The sequence below is a fragment of the Lithobates pipiens genome, unplaced genomic scaffold (genome assembly GCF_037356315.1).
Source record: "Lithobates pipiens isolate NorthernLeopardFrog02 unplaced genomic scaffold, aLitPip1_a1.2 Scaffold_13, whole genome shotgun sequence".
NCBI lineage: Eukaryota > Metazoa > Chordata > Amphibia > Anura > Ranidae > Lithobates > Lithobates pipiens.
This window is the reverse complement of record NW_027507718.1, coordinates 77,409,792-77,429,988: the sequence shown is the minus strand read 5'-3', so window position 1 is coordinate 77,429,988 and position 20,197 is coordinate 77,409,792. Positions and strand designations below refer to the sequence as shown.

The 20,197-nt window shown below is 44.6% G+C and overlaps 1 protein-coding gene across 2 annotated transcripts in view; it reads left to right on the top strand.

Annotated features, from left to right (window-relative positions):
* Positions 1-20,197, top strand: part of CNTLN (centlein) — a 580,120-nt gene that overhangs the window by 489,621 nt on the left and 70,302 nt on the right. For both annotated transcript variants that reach the window (XM_077475235.1, XM_077475234.1), the window contains exon 22: positions 3,892-4,018. In XM_077475235.1, coding sequence (XP_077331361.1) covers positions 3,892-4,018 — 127 coding nt within the window. The remainder of the gene's footprint in view (positions 1-3,891; positions 4,019-20,197) is intronic.

Genomic DNA, 20,197 nt, shown 5'->3' with positions numbered 1-20,197 from the left:
CACCGCCTTCAGGCTTTCTAAGGGCGTACATTTTTGAGTTCACTTCTCACTACCTATTACAGTTTTGAAGGCCATAAAATGCCAAGATGGCACAAAACCCCCACAAATGACCCCATTTTAGAAAGTAGACACCCCAAGCTATTTGCTGAGAGGCATGTTGAGTTCATGGAATATTTTATATTTTGCCACAAGTTGCGGGAAAATTACAAACTTTTTTTTTTTTTTTTTTTTTTTCACAAAGTTGTCACTAAATGATATATTGCTCACACATGCCATGGGCATATGTGAAATGACACCCCAAAATAAATTCTGCTGCTTCTCCTGAGTACGGGGATACCACATATGTGGGACTTTTTGGGAGCCTAGCCGCGTACGGGGCCCCGAAAACCAAGCACCGCCTTCAGGCTTTCTAAGGGCGTAAATTTTTGAGTTCACTTCTCACTACCTATTACAGTTTTGAAGGCCATAAAATGCCAAGATGGCACAAAACCCCCACAAATGACCCCATTTTAGAAAGTAGACACCCCAAGCTATTTGCTGAGAGGCATGTTGAGTCCATGGAATATTTTATATTTTGCCACAAGTTGCGGGAAAATTACAAACTTTTTTTTTTTTTTTTTTTTTTTCACAAAGTTGTCACTAAATGATATATTGCTCACGCATGCCATGGGCATATGTGAAATGACACCCCAAAATAAATTCTGCTGCTTCTCCTGAGTACGGGGATACCACATATGTGGGACTTTTTGGGAGCCTAGCCGCGTACGGGGCCCCGAAAACCAAGCACCGCCTTCAGGCTTTCTAAGGGCGTTACAGTTTTGAAGGCCATAAAATGCCAAGATGGCACAAACCCCCCCCAAATGACCCCATTTTGGAAAGTAGACACCCCTAAATTTAGGGGTACACTAGTGAGACTAGGTAATAAATGGCGGGTGCCCTGAAACTATAAAAAAATAACTAACCAACCAGCGTCACCTGTAACAGTTATATGGTGATCACTGGTGAAAGGGTTAACTAGGGGGCAATCAGGGGGCTTTATGCGGTAGTATATGGGGGTCCCTGGCGCTATAAAAAGCTGCGGCGAACCTAAATACCTACCTGCCTAACTAGCGTCACCTGTGACACTAATACAGCGATCAGAAAAACGATCGCTTATTAGGCTGGGTTCACACTGGAGCGATGCGGGAACGCCACGAATGCGCGGCGGGTTCCCGCATCGCATGCCTCCCGGCGGCAGTTCACACTGCCCTATGCGAACTGCTGGGAGTGTCAGTGAAATGTTACTGACACCCCCAGATCAGTTCGCATATCGCAGTGCGATCTGCAAACTCGGATCGCATGGTGTGAACACCCATGCGATCCGATTCTGCTGCGGGCCAAAAAAAGGGTCCCGTGCGAATTTGCGGCGGGTGCGGCGGGTGTGGCGGGTGCGGCGGGTGCGGCGAATGGCTGAACTCGAATCGCACAGAGATCGGATGTGATTTGCACTTCAGTGCGGTGCGAATCACATCCGTTCTCATAAACCGCTGCAATGTGAACCCAGCCTTAGTGACACTGGCGACGGGGGGTGATCACGGGGTTAAACCTTTATTGGGGGGGTTAGGGGGGTACCTTAGAACTAAAGGGGGCTAACCCTAACTGCCCTAACAGTTATTAGTCACAAATGACACCCGCCGGGTGATCAGGGGGTTAAACCTTTATTAGGTAATAAATGGTGGGTGCCCTGAAACTATAAAAAATAACTAACCAACCAGCGTCACCTGTAACAGTTATATGGTGATCACTGGTGAAAGGGTTAACTAGGGGGCAATCAGGGGGCTTTATGCGGTAGTATATGGGGGTCCCTGGCGCTATAAAAAGCTGCGGCGAACCTAAATACCTACCTGCCTAACTAGCGTCACCTGTGACACTAATACGGCGATCAGAAAAATGATCGCTTATTAGGCTGGGTTCACACTGGAGCGATGCGGAAACGCCGCAAATCCGCGGCGGGTTCCCGCATCGCATGCCTCCCGGCGGCAGTTCACACTGCCCTATGCGAACTGCTGGGAGTGTCAGTGAAATGTTACTGACACCCCCAGATCAGTTCGCATATCGCAGTGCGATCTGCAAACTCGGATCGCATGGTGTGAACACCCATGCGATCCGATTCTGCTGCGGGCCAAAAAAAGGGTCCCGTGCGAATTTGCGGTGGGTGCGGCGGGTGTGGCGGGTGCGGCGGGTGCGGCGAATGGCTGAACTCGAATCGCACAGAGATCGGATGTGATTTACACTGCAGTGCGGTGCGAATCACATTCGTTCTCATAAACCGCTGCAATGTGAACCCAGCCTTAGTGACACTGGCGACGGGGGGTGATCACGGGGTTAAACCTTTATTGGGGGGGTTAGGGGGGTACATTAGAACTAAAGGGGGCTAACTCTAACTGCCCTAACAGTTATTACAGTCACAAATGACACCAATGCAAAAAAAAAAAAAAAAAAAAAAAAAATGACATTGGTGTCACTGTGACTGGGGGGCAGGGGTAATTGGGGGGGTGATCGGGGGGTAAAGGGGGGGTGTGAGTGTGCCTGGCATGTTCTACTGTGTGTGTAGAGTGTTGGTGCAACTCACCGATCCGCTCTCCTCCGTGTCGGAACGGAAAATACCGACACGGAGGAGAGAATACATCACTTCCTCTCCTGTGTTTACATTACAGGAGAGGAAGTGATGTCACGGGGGATTCCTATTCGTCGGGAGCGATCGCGAGGGGGTGGCCATGAACGAATGGCCGTCCCCTCGTCCGGGATCGCTCCCGCACGAATACCGACCGCCGCAGGCACCGGGCGGGGGCCCGATCGGGCCCCCGACCCGCGGGAGGCAAGGGACGTACATGTACGCCAATATGCCTGCCCGTGCCATGCTATCGACGTACATCGTCGTGCGGCGGTCGGCAACTGGTTAATGACTGTAACCATTGAAGGAACATGGAAAAAACCTAAGATTATACATGTAATGTGTTTCATTCTGGAATGTATTGTTTGTTGTGTGAGCAATAAAAACCTTTTTGATTAAAAAAAAAAAAAAAAAAAAGAAGGTGCAATAATCTTAAATTGCAGGCATGAAAACTACTTGCATGTAGATCAACAAGTTTGTGTAACCCCAAGACACCAGTTATTTATAAAACTGGCATACAAATAACAACATCTCCAATGTCCTATAGATATTCTAAATAAAAGATGCATTTGCAACAAACTGTAGTAATTTAATGTCTTGATTATATGCTCTGTGCCCAATAAGGCTGGATTTTAAGGCAGTTTTAGTGCTTTTTGCATTTTGCAGATTTGCACTACATTCCATTCAACATGGTTTCCTATGAAACATGTTCTGTAGTGCAAACCTGCAAAAAGCACTAAAGATGCATATGTGTGAATCCAGCCTAAGAGCATACATTAGTTGGAAAGGTCAAATTTGGGCTTTTTTTCTACCTGAAATTTTTTTTTTTGAAAGCTGAACTTCACTTTGCAGAAATTTGCTTTTATACAGTCTACACCCCTCTGAATGCTATGTAACTTTTTGCACTTATTTAACAATTCTTCTGTGGTTTATCTGACATATTTTAGCAGAAATTTATATTTTGAAGTCTAAAAGCTAACGAAAAAGGATATATAATATATATATAAATCACAAATAATTTACAATAACATATCTGGATGCTCATTCAGCCAAGGCAATGGATGATCAGTAATATTGTAAGTGGTTATTAGAAACGCATACTCTTCCAATAATGTGATTCAGCATGGTGTCTCCTTTTGGACGCGTTTTGAGTGCAAAGAAAAGCTCATAGTACCTGTTTCTTTGAGAGGAGTATAAATCTGAATTTTATAGTAGTAACATGGACCTTCGCTCTCTAGGGTGGCACGGATGGAAAGGGATGTCAACATGAAAAGGCATTTGATAGAGGATCTGAAAACCCGTCTGAAAATCTACCAGGAAAATGAAAGACCCAGCAAAGAAATGTTAGAAAATCTTGAAAGGAAGGTAATGTACTCTGTATACTTATTCCCCAAGCCTATTATTCACTAAATCACCTTGGAATGTAGTACAGTGCAATGCACGTGCAGCTTAATAATACCCCAGAGGTCAGCTAACATCTTCCCATGACAGGCATTTACTTGATAGCAAAATAACACATAATAAGGTTCAGAAAACTGTTGTTCTATGCACGATCATGTTAAAGATAAAATAGCTGCATTTCTTGGCATACTATAATTTGTGCAACAGTATAGGTAGCACACAAACCATATTGCACATATCTGACAAAGCAATTTACTCTGCTTTTGCATATAGTTAAAAATTTTAGGAAAAAATCCAGGAAGCAGTATAACTATCTTAACTATCCCCTGTGCTACTTTATTGGTAGCTTAAAATCTTTTGTCCAGTTTGTGGCCAATAGCTTACATTGTGCCACAAAGCTCTTCCTATTTTTTGTTAGTTAATAGTCTTAACACTGTTGTATACGCTAATACAAGTTTAGCAAACTTTGCATCATAAGCAAGGAATCTTGGTTTGCATATACTGATTTTTATCTGGCTGACTGCAGCAGTTGATAATATTGAGTATTATTCTTGCTCACCTCACTGTCAGAATACAATGCCTCGGTGGGAGGGATTCCCTCACCCACCTCGAATGTGTGGAGGGAGGAATTGGATTTTATTTTATTTTTTTCGTTCAGCCTGCTAGTTGAACAGAAAAAAAAAAAAAGGATAATGTATGGGCTGCCTTAGGGTGTCTGCATTCAGAATTAGTAAAGCAGACGCCTGTGGACAGCAGCATTGTCAGTCGAGGGTAGGAAGCATTCTACTACCAGATTTAAATAGACTTGACTAACAAATTGAAGCTGAACGCCAGCAAACTTTTTTTTTTTTTTTTTTTTGGGGGGAAGACCATTGTAAGTACCCTTGTCAGTGTTAAATAGTTTGTCTTAACCCTCTAACTGCTACTTTGTACAGCTTAGTCTGTTAAAGCCAAAAGAAGACATATATTGTATTGCAGCTTACCAATTCTTAGATATGATGGTTGCATTAGTTAAAATTTTTAGGCTTTATTTCCTTTATTTTTCACCTGGTAATCCAGCCAGCAAGTCTGTTGTTTTTCAACGACCAATGTTGATGTAACTACTTGTGTAACTGCGGTGATAGCTGGAGTTTTAAGAGAACTTTGAGATATAGTTGTGGGGCCATTAACAGATCTTTTTTTTTTAAATGTATATTTATTGAAAAAAAAAAAATTCTGTAAACAGTACAAAAATGTCATAAATACGGTACAGTAGTCAGTAACATTGGGTGGACATAATATGGGCACCATATTGTAGGTTACAAACGGGTTAAGTGATAGGATACACCATGAAGCTGTATACAATGGTGATAGCATAACTGAAAAAGAAGGATAGAACGAACTAAGACATTGGAAACCAGACGTATGGGTGTTCTTGGTCTGATACGGTATAATACAGTAAACAGGATATCAAATTTCCCTAAGGTCACTTAAGGAAGGACCGGCAGAGGGGGTAATCAAAGATTCTGGGTTGAATATGGAGGCATCCCATGGGTCCCATGTCTTGGAAAATTTGGGCAAGGAATCATGAGCTATTGCCGTCAAATGTTCCATCCTACGCATGTGAGCAATGAACGAGACTACATGTGCTTGTGTGGGAGGTATGGGAGATAGCCAATGAGCTGGAATTACTCTCTTGGCAGCCAGGAGTATGAAAGCCATTAGTTTCCTGGCATATTTAGGGAGATCTAGGATCGGAAGGCCTAACAGGTAATGTGTCGGAGTCAGTGGGATATCTCTTTTCAATATTGATTGGAGAATGGATTGGACCATAGACCAAAAAGATGTGATACGTGGACAATCCCAAAAGATATGAAGGTGTGTGCCAATATCCTGTAGGCACCTCCAGCATAAACGAGACAGTGAGGGATCATATTTATGTAAAACTTCGGGGGTCCTATACCAAAACATTAGTACTTTATAAGCAGTTTCTTTCTGCTCAACACATCTCGAGACTTTGGAGATGGAAGTCCAGATCTCCTGCCATTGAGAGAGAGAAATAGTAACGGGTAGGATTTTGGCCCACTTCCGCATATAAAGGTGAGAGTCTAGAGTGGGGGGTAGTGAGTCATGTAGAATCCTGTAAATAGCGGATATGAGACCCTTCTGGTGTGAACCCTGGGTGCATAACATTTCAAAGGCGTTAGGTTTCTCTAGGCTCATGGCAGGAGATACGGAGCAAAAGTAGTGCTTAAATTGAAGGTAGGTGAAAATGGACCATTGTGGAATGTCAAATTTGTCCTGTAAGTCCGGAAAAGATAAAAGTTTGCGGGACACTGGGGGAACTAAGTGGCGAAGTTGGAAAATGCCTGCTTGAGTCCACGGGGTCATAGCCATTGTGGACAAACTGTCAGGTATATCTGGGTTGTGAGTAACATTTAAAAGGGGTGGACAGGGGGAGGAAAGAGAGAACTTCTTGTGGCATTTTTTCCAAATATCCAAAGTAAATAGCATAGGAGCAAGGCAAATACGTCTGAGTTGTGATATAGAGGAGGATAGGTCAGACCAGAGCATAGAACAAGGATGGACCGGGTCAGTGATACTCATTTCTATCTCCGCCCAACGACTCGTCGCAAAATAGGAGGACCAGGAGACCGTCGTAGATAGGTGGGTCGCGTAATAATATCGTATAATATCGGGAGCTCCCAGACCCCCATGTGAGCGCGGTGCAAAGACAACCGTATGGGCAATTCAATGTGCTTTGTCACCCCATATGAATTTAGTAAAGGCCCTTTGGATACTGCGGAGGTGGGACATGGGAAGGGCCACAGGTAAAGTTTCGAAAATATACAAAAATTTAGGGAGTATTGCCATTTTAAGGACATTTATTCTACCTAAAAGGGACAGGGGACATTCCATCCATTTACGGAGTAGGCCGTGTGTTTCTGATATCAAAGAGAGAAAGTTAGCCTGGTATAGTGTGCGATAGGATGCTGTTAAATGAATGCCCAAGTATTTGAGCGAGTCAGAACGCCACTGGTAGGGAAAGGTGTTGCGCAAAGCGGCGAGAAGTAGGGGAGGGATATGAATGGGAAGCGCTTCAGTTTTAGCTGTATTAACTTTATATCCTGATATATTACCGAACGTTTCTAGGAGGGCATGGAGGTTGGGGAGTGAGGTGTGAGGTTTAGTTAAAGTAAGCAATATGTCGTCGGCAAACAAGGACAGCTTATATTCTTTCCATCGTAAAGAGACTCCCCTGATGTCTGAGTCTTCCCGAATGCGGGCTGCCAGGGGTTCAAGGCATAATATAAATAACAAGGGGGAAAGGGGGCAGCCCTGTCTAGTTCCATTGCTATGTGTAAACGTTGGGGATTTGAAGGATGCCAATTGAACTTGTGAGGTGGGATGGGAATAAAGGGTATGAAGAGCCGATACAAAGGAGCCTGAAAAACCGTAGCGTGCAAGTGTGGCAAACATGTAAGGCCATCCAAGCCTATCAAAAGCCTTTTGGGCATCTAGGCTGAGAATAAGAGCAGAGCGAGAGGTTTTATCAAGCATGTCAATTAGATCAATGGTGCGTCTGGTGTTATCGCCCGCTCGTCTACCTAGAACAAAACCCACGTGATCGTTGTGAACAAGGGCAGGGATTATGGAAGAAAGTCTATTGGCTAAAATTTTTGTAAAGATTTTATAGTCTGAGTTCAGTAGGGCGATGGGCCTGTAATTATCTGGCAGGGATGGGGATTTGCCCGGTTTCGGAAGGACTGTGATATGGGCGTGTAGGAATTGCGAATGTGGAGTGACCCCTTTTTGTAAGGAGGAGTAAAGCTTTAATAAGTGAGGGCCAAGGATGGGAAGGAAAGTTTTATAATATTGATATGGTAGACTGTCAGGTCCAGGGGACTTATGTAAGGGCAGTTCTTTCACTACTGCTGCTAACTCTTCTGTCGAGATATCTGCATTAAGGGCAACTAGCTGTGACGGTGATATTTTAGGCAACTTTAAAGGGGAGCAAAAAGAATCAAAAGCCTCTTGAGTGAAGAGGTGTTTAGGGTCAGAAGCTAAACAGTTGTACAATTTGTCATAGAACGAGCCAAAAACTTTGGACATCGTCAAAGGACAATGGGTCAGGGAGCCGTCAGCCCGAAGGAGGAGGTCAGGATAAGATTGAAAGGGACGCGGTTTAAGCTTATTTACTAGCATCCTGTGGGGTTTGTTAGCAAACTCATAAAATTTCTGCTTTGCCCAAATTAGGGCCTTAGAACATTTTTGCATATCTAGCGACCTCAAACGCTCACGGAGGGTCGTGACTGTGCGCAGACGGGTCACCGTAGGGGAAGCCAGGAGCAGATCTTCAGCCTTATGGAGCTGTAAGAGGGTGTCTTGCCTCAGGGCTGCCGAGTCCCGCTTTAAGCGGGCGCCGGCAGAAATACATGCACCTCTAAAAAACGCCTTGTGGGCTTCCCATAGGGTAGACACCTCTGCCACCGAACCCTCATTCAGTTGAAAAAATTCTGATAAAGTTTGGGACAGTTGAGCTTTGACAATGGGGTTGCAGAGGAGAAAGTCATTGAGTCTCCAATGACAGGTTCTCGGCATGGAGCAGGCAAGGGCCAGGTCAAGCTGAACCGAGGCGTGATCTGACCAAGTTATGGGGTTCAGTTCTGAGGCCACCGCCGATGTCAGTAGAGGTGTTGATATAAAAAGGTGGTCAAGTCTGGAGTACATCTTATGTGGGGGGGAGAAAAATGAAAATTGTCTGCTAGTGGGGTGTTTGATTCTCCATATGTCCAACAGGTTATGGGTTCTAATTAGTTTACGAAATGTGGTGGACTGACGTTCCACTCTAGATGAGGGAGTGGAAAGAAAAAGCGTCTGTCTGTCTCTCCTTGGAGACATGACCATGTTGAAATCCCCCCCCATGATCATGAAAGGTTGAGCATAGTTACCTAAGCTGTCCAGTATGTCAGAAAGAAATTGGATTTGGCCCGAGTTAGGAGCATACACATTAATCACAGTAAGAGAGCGTGAGAGATATTCGCAGTCCAGGAGAATATATCTACCATGGGGGTCTATAAATGAAGATTTCACCCTAATCGGGCAAGATTTCCTAATCAGGATCGCAACCCCTGCTTTGCCAGAGGGGTCAGAAGCCAGAAAAGAATTTGGAAAGTGTTTAGCAGCAAATTTAAGAGAACCCCCGGGGGGCGAAAATGAGTCTCCTGGACCAGGACTATGTCCGCAGCCGAAGATTTGAACTCTTTCAGAGCCAGCCAGCGCTTATGAATAGAGTTCAAGCCTTTAACATTATAAGTAAGAACCCTTAAAGCCATCTTTATGGATTGGCATTAATGCAATGTAGGCAGAACAAACATGTATTAACCAAAAATACCCGTAAAAATTAACTAGGCAGTATAAACCATGGTGTATCCTGTGGAATAAAAGCAGATGTACGCATACAACATCGACTATAAGTAAAAAAGCAACACAATACCTTGAACAATGTAGGTCAAAAAGAACCAATAGGCCAAAAAAAAGGCCCATAACAAGAAAAAAAAAGAAAGAAAAAACCAGAGAAAAAGAGCCTGGGGGGTAAAAACCACCCAGGAGTCCACGGCCAAGGCCGCGGAACAATCAAAGGCACACAAGGGGTTCCATCTCATCGGGAGTGGCTCCCCTCGCCACCTTCCGACAGCGTCTAGAAATAGCAAAAAACAATGCAACTTAGCTTGACTCTAGTCCAAAGGAGCAAAGAAAGACCCATAATTACGGGTATGACCAACCCCATAACAGGGGAAACATGGTGACTTAGGGGCCGAAGTCAATCCCAACCAGGGTTGGGGAAGGGGTCCATCTCAAGTAGGATGTCTGGCAAATGGCGAGCGTTGAGGAGTAGAAAAGTTCTTCTGCGACCTCTGCCGAGCGGGGGTCCAGAGTCGTCCTGGAATGGAAGTGGGTTTGGGTGTCACGGGAAGAGGAGTGGGGTCTTCATCTGGAATCGGTGGTAAACCAAGGCTGCGGAGAAAAGCTTCACTTTCCTGTAAGTCTCTCATGGAGTATTGAATTCCGTCTTTTGAGGCAGACAGGCGAAAGGGGAAACCCCATCGGTACGGGAGATGATGATTCTGTAGATGCGTAGTCACCGGGCGGAAGCTTCTGCGTTTGGCAAGGGTGATCGGAGATAAGTCACTGAAAATCTGTATCTTCGCCCCCTTAAACTCTAGGCGGGATTTGTTGCGGGTAGCCACTATTAAAGCCTCCTTACTGTCATAGTAATGAAAACGTACTATGATGTTCCTGGGGTTGGCACCCGCTGGGGGCTTGGGGGCCAGGGATCTGTGCGCCCTATCCAGTCTCCAGTCAATGTCCGGAATCCGAGGGGCCACCACATTGAACAAGCTGAGGAGATATGGTCTAATTTCTCCCTCGCTAACGGTCTCCGGCACGCCTCTGATACGTAAATTTTGACGGCGTTCCCTATTCTCCAAGTCTTCTTGCTGGGATTGAAGCTGGGAGATTGATTGTTTCAGGCCGGCATTGTCTTCTTCCAATACGTGAACATATTGGATCAGATCATCAAACTTCGTTTCCAAGACATCGGTGCGTTCACCAATTTGAGCTATCTCTCCCCGTAGTTCGTGTGCAAGTTTTCCCATTTCTTTAGAGACGTTGCTAGTCAGGTCTTGCAGTAGGGCCTTAAGTTTGTCATCAAGAACTTCTACCGTGACAGGGGCGGCCATTGTTTCTGGTGAGGCGTCTGAGGAAAGCTGAGAAGCGTTGCGCGTCACCCCTTGAGAAGGCGTTTGTGTGGACAGGGTGGCCATCGAGGTTGGGGAAGGGGATGTAGGTCTGCTCAGAAAACGGTCAAGTGTTTGTGAGGGTCGCAGGTCTGGAGATTGAGACTGGGTGGGATGTTTTGGCCCGTACTTCACCATGAGGCGTTTGGACTAGAAGTCAGACAGTTGTGCTGTCCCCCGTTGTAAAGATGCTGATTATGCGTTGTAGGGGGAGTAGGAAGGCGGCTTAGGGCGTCATTTAACGGTTACATGGTGGTCATCCTATGGGACCAAATGTGTGGCCCCCACTGCAGAGAATGAAGCACATGAGCTACAAGGACCACACGGGTATAAAGGGTATCGTGGGGACCCGAAATGAGAAAGAGAATTCCAGGGGGGATATCGTGCTGGTGAGGTGGAAGGATCCGGGGAGAATGGAGGAGCAGTGCTCACTGAAAGTGACTTGAGAGTCCCAATATGGCCGCCAGGTAGGCCAGAGCCTCAGTGTTCAGCTAAGGGCAGTGGTAGGGGGAGATGCAGAAGTCTATTGCCCTGCTTGCGCGTACACAGTGCAGAGCTAAGCCAGCAGGGGTAAGCAAGCTAGTGAACTCCCAGGGCTTCTCCTCACCTTAGGCCCGGGTTTAGCAAGATGGCCGCCGGAGTTCCTCGGGAGCCTGAAGGACTGCTGCTGCTCCTTGAAACCTCCGGGAATGTCGCTGTGGATGCTTCGCCGTCCTTGCGGTCACCCTCCGGTACGTGCGGCGGTTCTACGGTGGGCAGATGCGTCTGCCTGTTCGGTGGAGCCCGGAGCCTGCAGGGCCCGTCGGAGGAAGTAGGCCGCAAGATGGCGGCGGCGGGACTCTCACTGTGGCGCCGGCCGCGCACTAGGCCGCGAATGGTGAGAGCGCCGGGGGATGGAAATATCGCCCGTAATCCGATCCGGGCGGCTTCCCCACTCAGGATGGGCTGTTTTGGGGCCTCGGCGGTCGATCCCGGGTGCGGATTGAGGTGGATGTAATTGGGGATGCACGGAGCTCTCCTCCAGTGCGTCCGTCCACCTCGGCTTCCGGCCACGCCCCCTTAACAGATCTTTTTAATCAATCTCTTCTAACAGGAGATTTTCCCTATCACTGGCAGACAGCTAATATTGTACATATCTGTGAGAAGGTTAGCAAGGTAGAAGCTGGCAATTACAGGCCAGTGAGTTTAACATCAGTTGCAGTCAAGGTAATGAAATCACTCCTGAAAAGAAGGATCATTGAACACTTAAAAATACACAACTTGCTGGATCCAAAGCAGCATGGCTTTACTGAGGGCAGATCATGTCAGACTAATCTGATTAAATTTTTTGATTATATTTCCAATGTTTTGGACCAGGGGGGTGCTGTGGACTTAGCATATTTTGATTTCAGCAAGGCATTTGATACAGTTCCACATAATGATCTAATACAAAATTTGTACAAGCTGGGATTTAACCCTTGGACGGTTCAGTGGATATGCAGCTGGGATAGCTACCAGAGTGTGGTTGTAAATGGGCATCAACAGTGATCAGTCACTATTGGTGTACCACAAGGCTCTGGTTTTTGAGAATAAAAAAAATTTTTTTTAAACATTCCGATAAGTCAAAATCTTGTCTCTTACAGCAATAGAAACAATAAAGGTACACGGCTAAACAGATCTATTGAGATCCTTAAAGAGCACATAAGGCAAAACACTAAAAAGAACCATGTGCGTGGGGGGTTCTGTAACTGACCGAGAGATGATGAACATGGCTACTGAATACCTGATCTACCCTATTGGGAAGAAGCTGAGATCAGGAGGAGGCATATCCATGTCTCCCCCTCTTGTTTTATCATTTTCTATTCCCCACATCAATGTGTTATCTCGTGTGTAACGATCGCTCAACCTAGGAGTCATCTGAATGAAAGGAGGAATATAGAGAGATAACTGGGGAAGGAACAGAAGAGGCCAAAATGACAGTAGGAAGAAGTGAGTAGAGAGAGAAGAAGAGAGAATACCAGTGCGGAAGACAAAAATGTTGGCAAGTACTTGGTTAAGAAAGACCATTAGGGAATGAGGGGACCTTCATATAGCGAGCCCAAGGTGCCCAATCAAGTCTTTTTTTTTTTTTTTCTGGCGTTGAGGGTACTAGCAGTTTTTTCTTGGGCCATTACCCAGGAAATTTTCCATTTGGCCATGGATGGAGACCAAAGGGCGTTTCCATGCATGAGCAACTAATTTTGGCTCCTAAAAGGATTTTAAAAAAAATACGTGCTGGAGAACATTTGGAAATTGTATCTATCATTTGGTTGAGGAGAGCTACCTGAGGGGATTGAGAGAGTGCAGTCTCTGTTATTTTCCGAATCAAATGAAATATCTTGTTCCAAAAACCCCGGAGTCTGGGACTTGACCAAAGGTTATAGAGCAGGGAGACCGTGTGTCCACAGCCTCGGGAGCATAAAGGGGAGGTATTGGGGTATAGTCTAGTAAGGCAGGATGGTACCAGATACCATCGGGAGATAATGTTCAAGTTAGCTTTGATCAAGGCGGCATTATTGATCCCCTTAAATGAGCGAAAGAAGCAATTATGCAAGTTCATCTCCAGGTCATTTTCCCAGTTTAGCATATAGGAAGCTTTATTCTTGGAGTCAGCTAGAGCAGAATAGCTCATGGAAATACCGCCTCTCTGGTCCATTATCCTAGAACACCAATGTTCATAAAAAGTGAACTTGGAAGAATCTGGTTTGTTGGCCCAAATTGAGTGCAAGAAATGCAGAATTTGGTAGAACCTGAATCTCACCGAAAGAGGCATCTCCAATTTGTTAACCCAAAAACTATACCTTAAAGGGCCGTTGGAATTGTCAAAATACCCGATTCTGAAGAGGCCTTTATTTAGCCACAATTGGAAATGTGTGTCAGGGGCGTAAATCTGAACTAATTTTAGGAAATTTGTGCAAGACATCACACAGAGCGATCAAGTGTGATAAGGTGGAATATAATATGGGGGTCGGGATTTCGGGGAGCACCACAGGAGGTAATCTAAGGTGTTATTAGATACCACTTGTTTTTCCAAAATGACCCAATCAGGCTTGATTCCTCGAGTAAGTAATTGATATCTAAGATAGTTGTGCCGCCTGATAGTACCACCATAAATTTGGAAGTCCCAACCCCCCTTGATGGTGGGTTCTCTAGAGGATTGATTTGGAGAAGCTGTGTCCTGTTTTTCCCCAGACAAACCGGACAATTGAGGATTGTAACTTAATTAAGTGAGATTTAATTATGGGGATAGGGAGTGAAGAAAATGGGTAAAGAATACGTGGAAGGAGGGTCATCTTGACTGCTTTAACCCTCCCCAGCCAAGGGAGCCCAAGGAGGGACCACTGTGATAGATCGGTCTATAATTTTTTGTAAATAGGGATATAATTAATCTTGTAGAGATGGTGGCAGCCAAGCTGACTCCCAAATAAGGAATGGATGAATGATTCCATGAAAAGGAGAAATGATCCTGGAGGCGTTCCACTAAGGGTAGGGGAGGGTCGATATGTTAAGGGCCACGTACTTGGCCATGTTAATTTGGAGGCCAGAGACTAGACCAAAGTCTTGTAGCAATTTAAAGATATTAGGAGTCAAGATAAGGGGAGAGGTTGCGATGAGTATGTCATCTGCAAAGAGAGCACCCTTGTAAGAGGGCCACAGCAAACTCCATGAATTTCAGGGTATTCCCTAATTGTGATAGCAAGAGTTTCTATGGTGATTGAAAAATCAACGGAGAATGGGGGACAACCCTGTCCTACCTCTGGCAATAGGGAAGGAGTCTGAATAGAAGCCTTGCATCTGAATTTGCACTGTGGGATTTGAGTAGAAAGCCTCCAGAACGCTCATGTAGTCTGGGACAAAGCCCCATCTTTGTAGAATAGAAAAAAGGAAGGGCCAGGATATTTTGTCAGATGCTTTTTGGAGATCTATTGATAGTAAATAGCCTTCCTGGGGGAGACCCCCACCCCAGCACAATTTTAGAAGAGAGATCACATCAATTGACCTTCTTATCTGGTCTGGGCCCTGCCTACCTGGCATAAATCCCACCTGGTCCTTGTGGACGTATACTCCAATAAAGGATGATTTGCCAATATCTTAGACAAGATGTTTAAATCATTATTGATCAAAGAGATAGGTCTATAATTCCCAACATTGGTGCAGTCCTTCCCTAGCTTAGGGATCACAGAGATATATGCTAGGTTGTAAACCAGTCCAAGTGACGTACCACTTCGGATCGAGTTGAAGAAATGGACCAGGTAAGAAGAAAGGGTGGTTGCAAAGGTTTTATAATAGCCGGCCTAGAAGCCAGCAAGCCCCAGAGCCGAACCAGTGCGAAGTCCCTTGATGGTTAAGATCTCGGACTCCAATATGGGTGAGTCAAGGATAGAACAGTGACTATTTGTAAATTTAGGGAGGGGAATCTCCTTCAGGAAGGCCTCTAAGCAGGTACATCTCACAGGATCACTCAGCAGTGATTCGTTAAAATGGATGTAAAACCAATTTTTTTTATTTTTTATGTCATAATGCAGATTATAAGATTTCCTATCATTTCAGCCCAGTCTTGCCACAAAGAGTTATTCCACCTCTGAGCAATCATCTTTTATTGTTTAGTAAAATAAATCTTGACAAACAGAGAAAAACATTGTCAAATCCTCCCCCTTGCTGTGAGTGGCAGGTGATTTACATATCTCGTGCACTAGCCTAAGAGACATGCATTATTTTTTTTATTCCCTCCCACACCTTTTTCCTGCTGCTTTGCCAGAATTGGATGTCCCCCACCTCAGCATGATTTGGCATGCCGAAGTCATGGTTCCTTTCCTGTGTTTTCACTGGATGTTAGAGATCATAGCAGAAGTTCAGTGTAAGAAATACACAGGAGAATATGCATATTGACAAGGGGAGTGTAGAGGTGGGCGGGGAGTCTACTGACATCACGACTCCACCCACCGAGCTCCAGCCAACAGACCCACCCACAGAATATGCAGTTTTTCGGGTCTCGGGTCTCATAGCAGACAGAGGGGAGACATTTGACAGGTAAAGAAACATGCAGGAGGCATGTATATTCTTATAGATAACCCCTATGGCAGTAGTTTAGAAAGGATGACATTGGGTGTACATCCACGTTAAGGCACCATGGGTGAGGACCAGACAAGTATGGAGTCCTTGCCAGTTTAAGGAAATGAAAGAGTGGTCTGACCACAAAGTGTCTCTAATGGAAGTTTGTAAGGCTGTGGGTGAATTCAGGGACGGGACGAAAATATAATCAATCCTTGCGTGAGTCTTATGGGGGGAAGAGAAGTGTGTATAGTCTCAAGTGGACGGGTTTAGTTCTCAAAAGCCCCAGCAAATGTAAGTGTTTGGAGATGCAAAGACTTTATTTGGGGGGTTTCTTAAGGAGGGGTTTCCCATTGCCCGATTTTCAAGGAGCTGATAGAAGGCAGTATTAGAGTCTCCTCCCAGTATGAGCCGACCCTCAAAGTGAGGGGCTAAAGTGTGCAGCATAAAGGAAAAGAAAGCAGCTTGGGCTCGGTTCATGGCATAGTAGGAGACTATCAATCTGTCCCTTGGCAAGGATGTAGCGCCCTTCCTGATCCTTAATTATCTGGGTAGGGGAGAAGGAGAATTGTTTAGAAAAGATGATGGCCACCCCCTGTTTCTTGTCCTCGGCTTTGGCTAAGAAAAAAATAGGATATTTATGGTGAAGAACGGATTAAATTGTTTAGGGAAATTAGTCTCCTGTAAAAGGAGGATATTGAGTCCCTGTGAATGATAGTGTTGAAATGCTTTGCATCTTTTAAGTGGAGAATTTAGGCCCTGAGAGCGATGAGTCATGGAAAAGAGAGAAGATAAATATTAGTAAAAGATGACCACATACCCCCTGTCCCGCAAAAGTTCTATGTAGAGACTTGTCGGGGAAACCTGGGCTTAAATGTACTTGTAAATTGGTGAAACTTCTGCAAAGATATCTGAAAAAGAAAGCAATGCATAAGAACAGGAAGAGGAATCAAGAAAGAACAAGGTGGTGAGCACAGAACTAGAAATGTTCTGCTCTTACAGAGGGCAGGATTGATCCTGCCCAGACCTGAACAGGTAAATGCTTGTTGTAGTGACCTGTAATGTACAGGGCACTGTCCTGCTGTCCCCCAGAGATGAAAACCGCTGAGACACAACAGAGGAGGAGCGTGTATACCGCTCTGACCTTAGAGCCCCTAGAAAGTGAGGACCCACACCATGCACAAATATAATTTAGTAAAATAAAAACTGTTGCAGCGTGTAGAACTATTAGCTACTAATCGGGTCTCATGGGGAGGGGAAGCCTGCCATGGTTTAACAAGCGAAGAGGGGGATGGATAAAGTTGCCTCCATTTTAGTTGTCCCCTCCATTAGGCCCAAATCAAAACAACAATGGAGCTACTAATATACCCATCAAAAGTATAACAACCGGGCAAATCTCTTGATTGGGATAAATGTAAGATGTAGTGAAGATAATCCGTAGTGATCAAGCTAGAAAGGTTAAACAGATAAGTACTGAGCAATACTGAAAATCACTAATGTAATGGAACACCCCTAAACTTTAGGGAATGCCCACTAAAGAAATGTAAGTTCACAGGGTAATGTCAGATGGAGAGGAAAAGGAAATGTTTCCATCTAAACAGGTAGGGTCAACGAGTGACCTGACTAGTGTCTGCTGGAGAAGGTCACTTTTAAGAGGGTTGAGAGCCTCGGGATTGCTTTGGCTTCTGTTTTTGCCAGACTGAGTTGAGAGGGCTGGTCGGCGGACGGCGCTTGGAGGAGCTGTGGTGTCTGTTGGATGACTTTGATGAAGGAGCTTGAGAAATGATGCCGAGCTGGAGAAGACGACGTTCACCCTCTTGGAAGGTCGCAAATCCATAAGAATTATTCCAGAATTGGAGTTGTAGCCGGAAAGGAAAAGACCACTTATTTTTCACAGCTTTTTGGGACAGGGCTTACAGGAGCAGTTTCAGCGATCTACCGTTTTCTGTATAGCTTCAGTGCATGAGCCTAGGTTTCATAATTCAGATTTTATTGTATTAGAGACCTGAGCAGCAGTTTGGGCCTGTCCATTAGCCAGCATTTCAGAAAACTTAGCCAGTAAAAGTGCCATATCAGGTGGATGGCCCAAGGGAGAGGGGGATGTTTGGTATAATGCAGCTGGGTCTGCAAGACTGTCCCCAGCAGGGAAACGCAGCAAATCCTCCAGGGTCCTGTGAATTAAAAATCAGAATTGTGTGAGGTATAAATTAAGATCCGCCTAATAGTAGCCAACATCCCAACATGAAATACTATAGAAGTTTTCCCCTTAAAGAAGGCGGGACTTTTTAGGCATAGACTGTGACACCAATTGATTTGGTAAAAATATATAAAAAAATAATTTTATTTCAACATAGAAAGAAAAAACAAAGAATAATATATTAACATACATTTCCGAACAGGAGAAAGGGACACATTACTTCCTCCATGTGCATATATTTATAGAACCAGAAAACATTTGCTTCCTACATCTTATTCCAAAGGAACAGACTTCTATGACATTGTATATAGGCGTATTCAAAGCATTCTACAAACAAGGTCAAATTGCGTTAATATTGTGCATCCAATGTAACCTACGCGTTACGGAGTTATCTTACTTCTTCTTCAGGGATGATCCATTTTAGCACACTTAAATTTACAAAATAGTAGAATCTATAAAAAACATAAGAAATAATTATATATATATATATATATATATATATATATATATATATATATATATATATATATATATATATATATATATATATATATGTACAATTTAAAAAAAAAAAAAACAACGCACCACTAAAACGCATCACCTATATATACGATCTTCACTCCAAGATGCAGGTCTAGGCTCATAATAAGGGGGGGGATGTTTGACCACCTTCTTGGATGGGAACCGGGACCGCAGTGATAGGCGGACTGTAAGGGAGGAGGTGTACAAGTAAAGTAAATGCATGTCAAATTTTCACATGCCTAGATTTTAAATAAGTATTGCATGTATTTTACTATAGCGCCAATAATGGCAGATAAAGGTTCTATCTGTTAGCCCTCTTGTATGACTTCCGTCATTACATTTGTACTAAGAGGGAAACACACCTAAAGAAAGGGGGGAACTTTATCTAAAAAAAGCTATCTCATAGTGATCATTCTAAAAGATAATAATATTGCAAAATCTTTTAAAAAAAATCTTACCCAAAAGCGTTTCATAGAGTAGTTTGCTGTGTCCCGAAGGGAAAACACCTGAGATTCCTATGTTAGAATTGTTAAAATGAGATGCCCAAATGTTGCAACTCTTTTAAATGTTTAAGGCTTAAAGTCGCCGCAATCTCTCTGTAGTCCAAGGATTTTGGTGCTATGGGAGAAAAAGATTCCCCCCCAGAGATAGACGTGTCAGGTCCAGCCTAAAATGGGAAGGGGAAGGACAGTTATATCCGTTAATTCCCCTTCATTTTTCAATAAGGCTGCATACAGACCGACATAAAAAAGTATATATATTTCCTTACCTTAAATTGTATCTCTCAGCAAGTCACCTCCTCCATGGCCATTGCAGACTGATAACAGACTGCTCCTGGCCCATTAAAGTATCTCCCCGCCCCACCTCCTTCCCTCCCCTTCCAGGTGAAGTAAATATTACTCACCTGTGAGTCCTATCACCTAAGCGCGGTCCCCCGGGTGTGCGGCGCACGACGTCGCCCCATGCCCACATCCAAAATGACGTCATGCGTCACGCTCCCACCGACACACATGCGCAGATCGTACCTTGGCCAAACAGTGTTGTTCACTAAACTACATCCCCCAGGAAGCACAGCGCCAGCAAAAGTGTCAGCAACTGCACATTCATGTAGGATGTGTAAACGCATTTAACCTCACGTTCGTCCGAGATGTCTATAGGGCGAGCGTGGGTGGAAAACCTAGGGAGACAGAGAAACGGGAAGCTGGGGTGATCAGACCCCCATCCCATTTCTGTTACAGGTATACCGATGAGCGAGAGAAAAGGCCACCAGGGGGGAAAAACAAAAGGTACCTGCCAACCAAGGGCAGGCTTCTCCCCTCCATAGTGGCCTTAGCGTGCCGGGATCCCATCCAGAAGAGCCCCATGGTGTTCAAAGAGCCAAAATTCACCTAATCGAGGGGGGAAGAAACGTACATAAAAAATAAAAAAATAAAAAAGGGGGGGGGGGAAAGAAAAGGAAAAGAAAAAGCTGTTATATTTTAATATTCTCATATATCACTTTTCTATACCCCCTGATACAAAGCCTTCCATAAATGGTCTATAGTTTGTCGCTTCATTGAGGCCGGGAAACTTAGT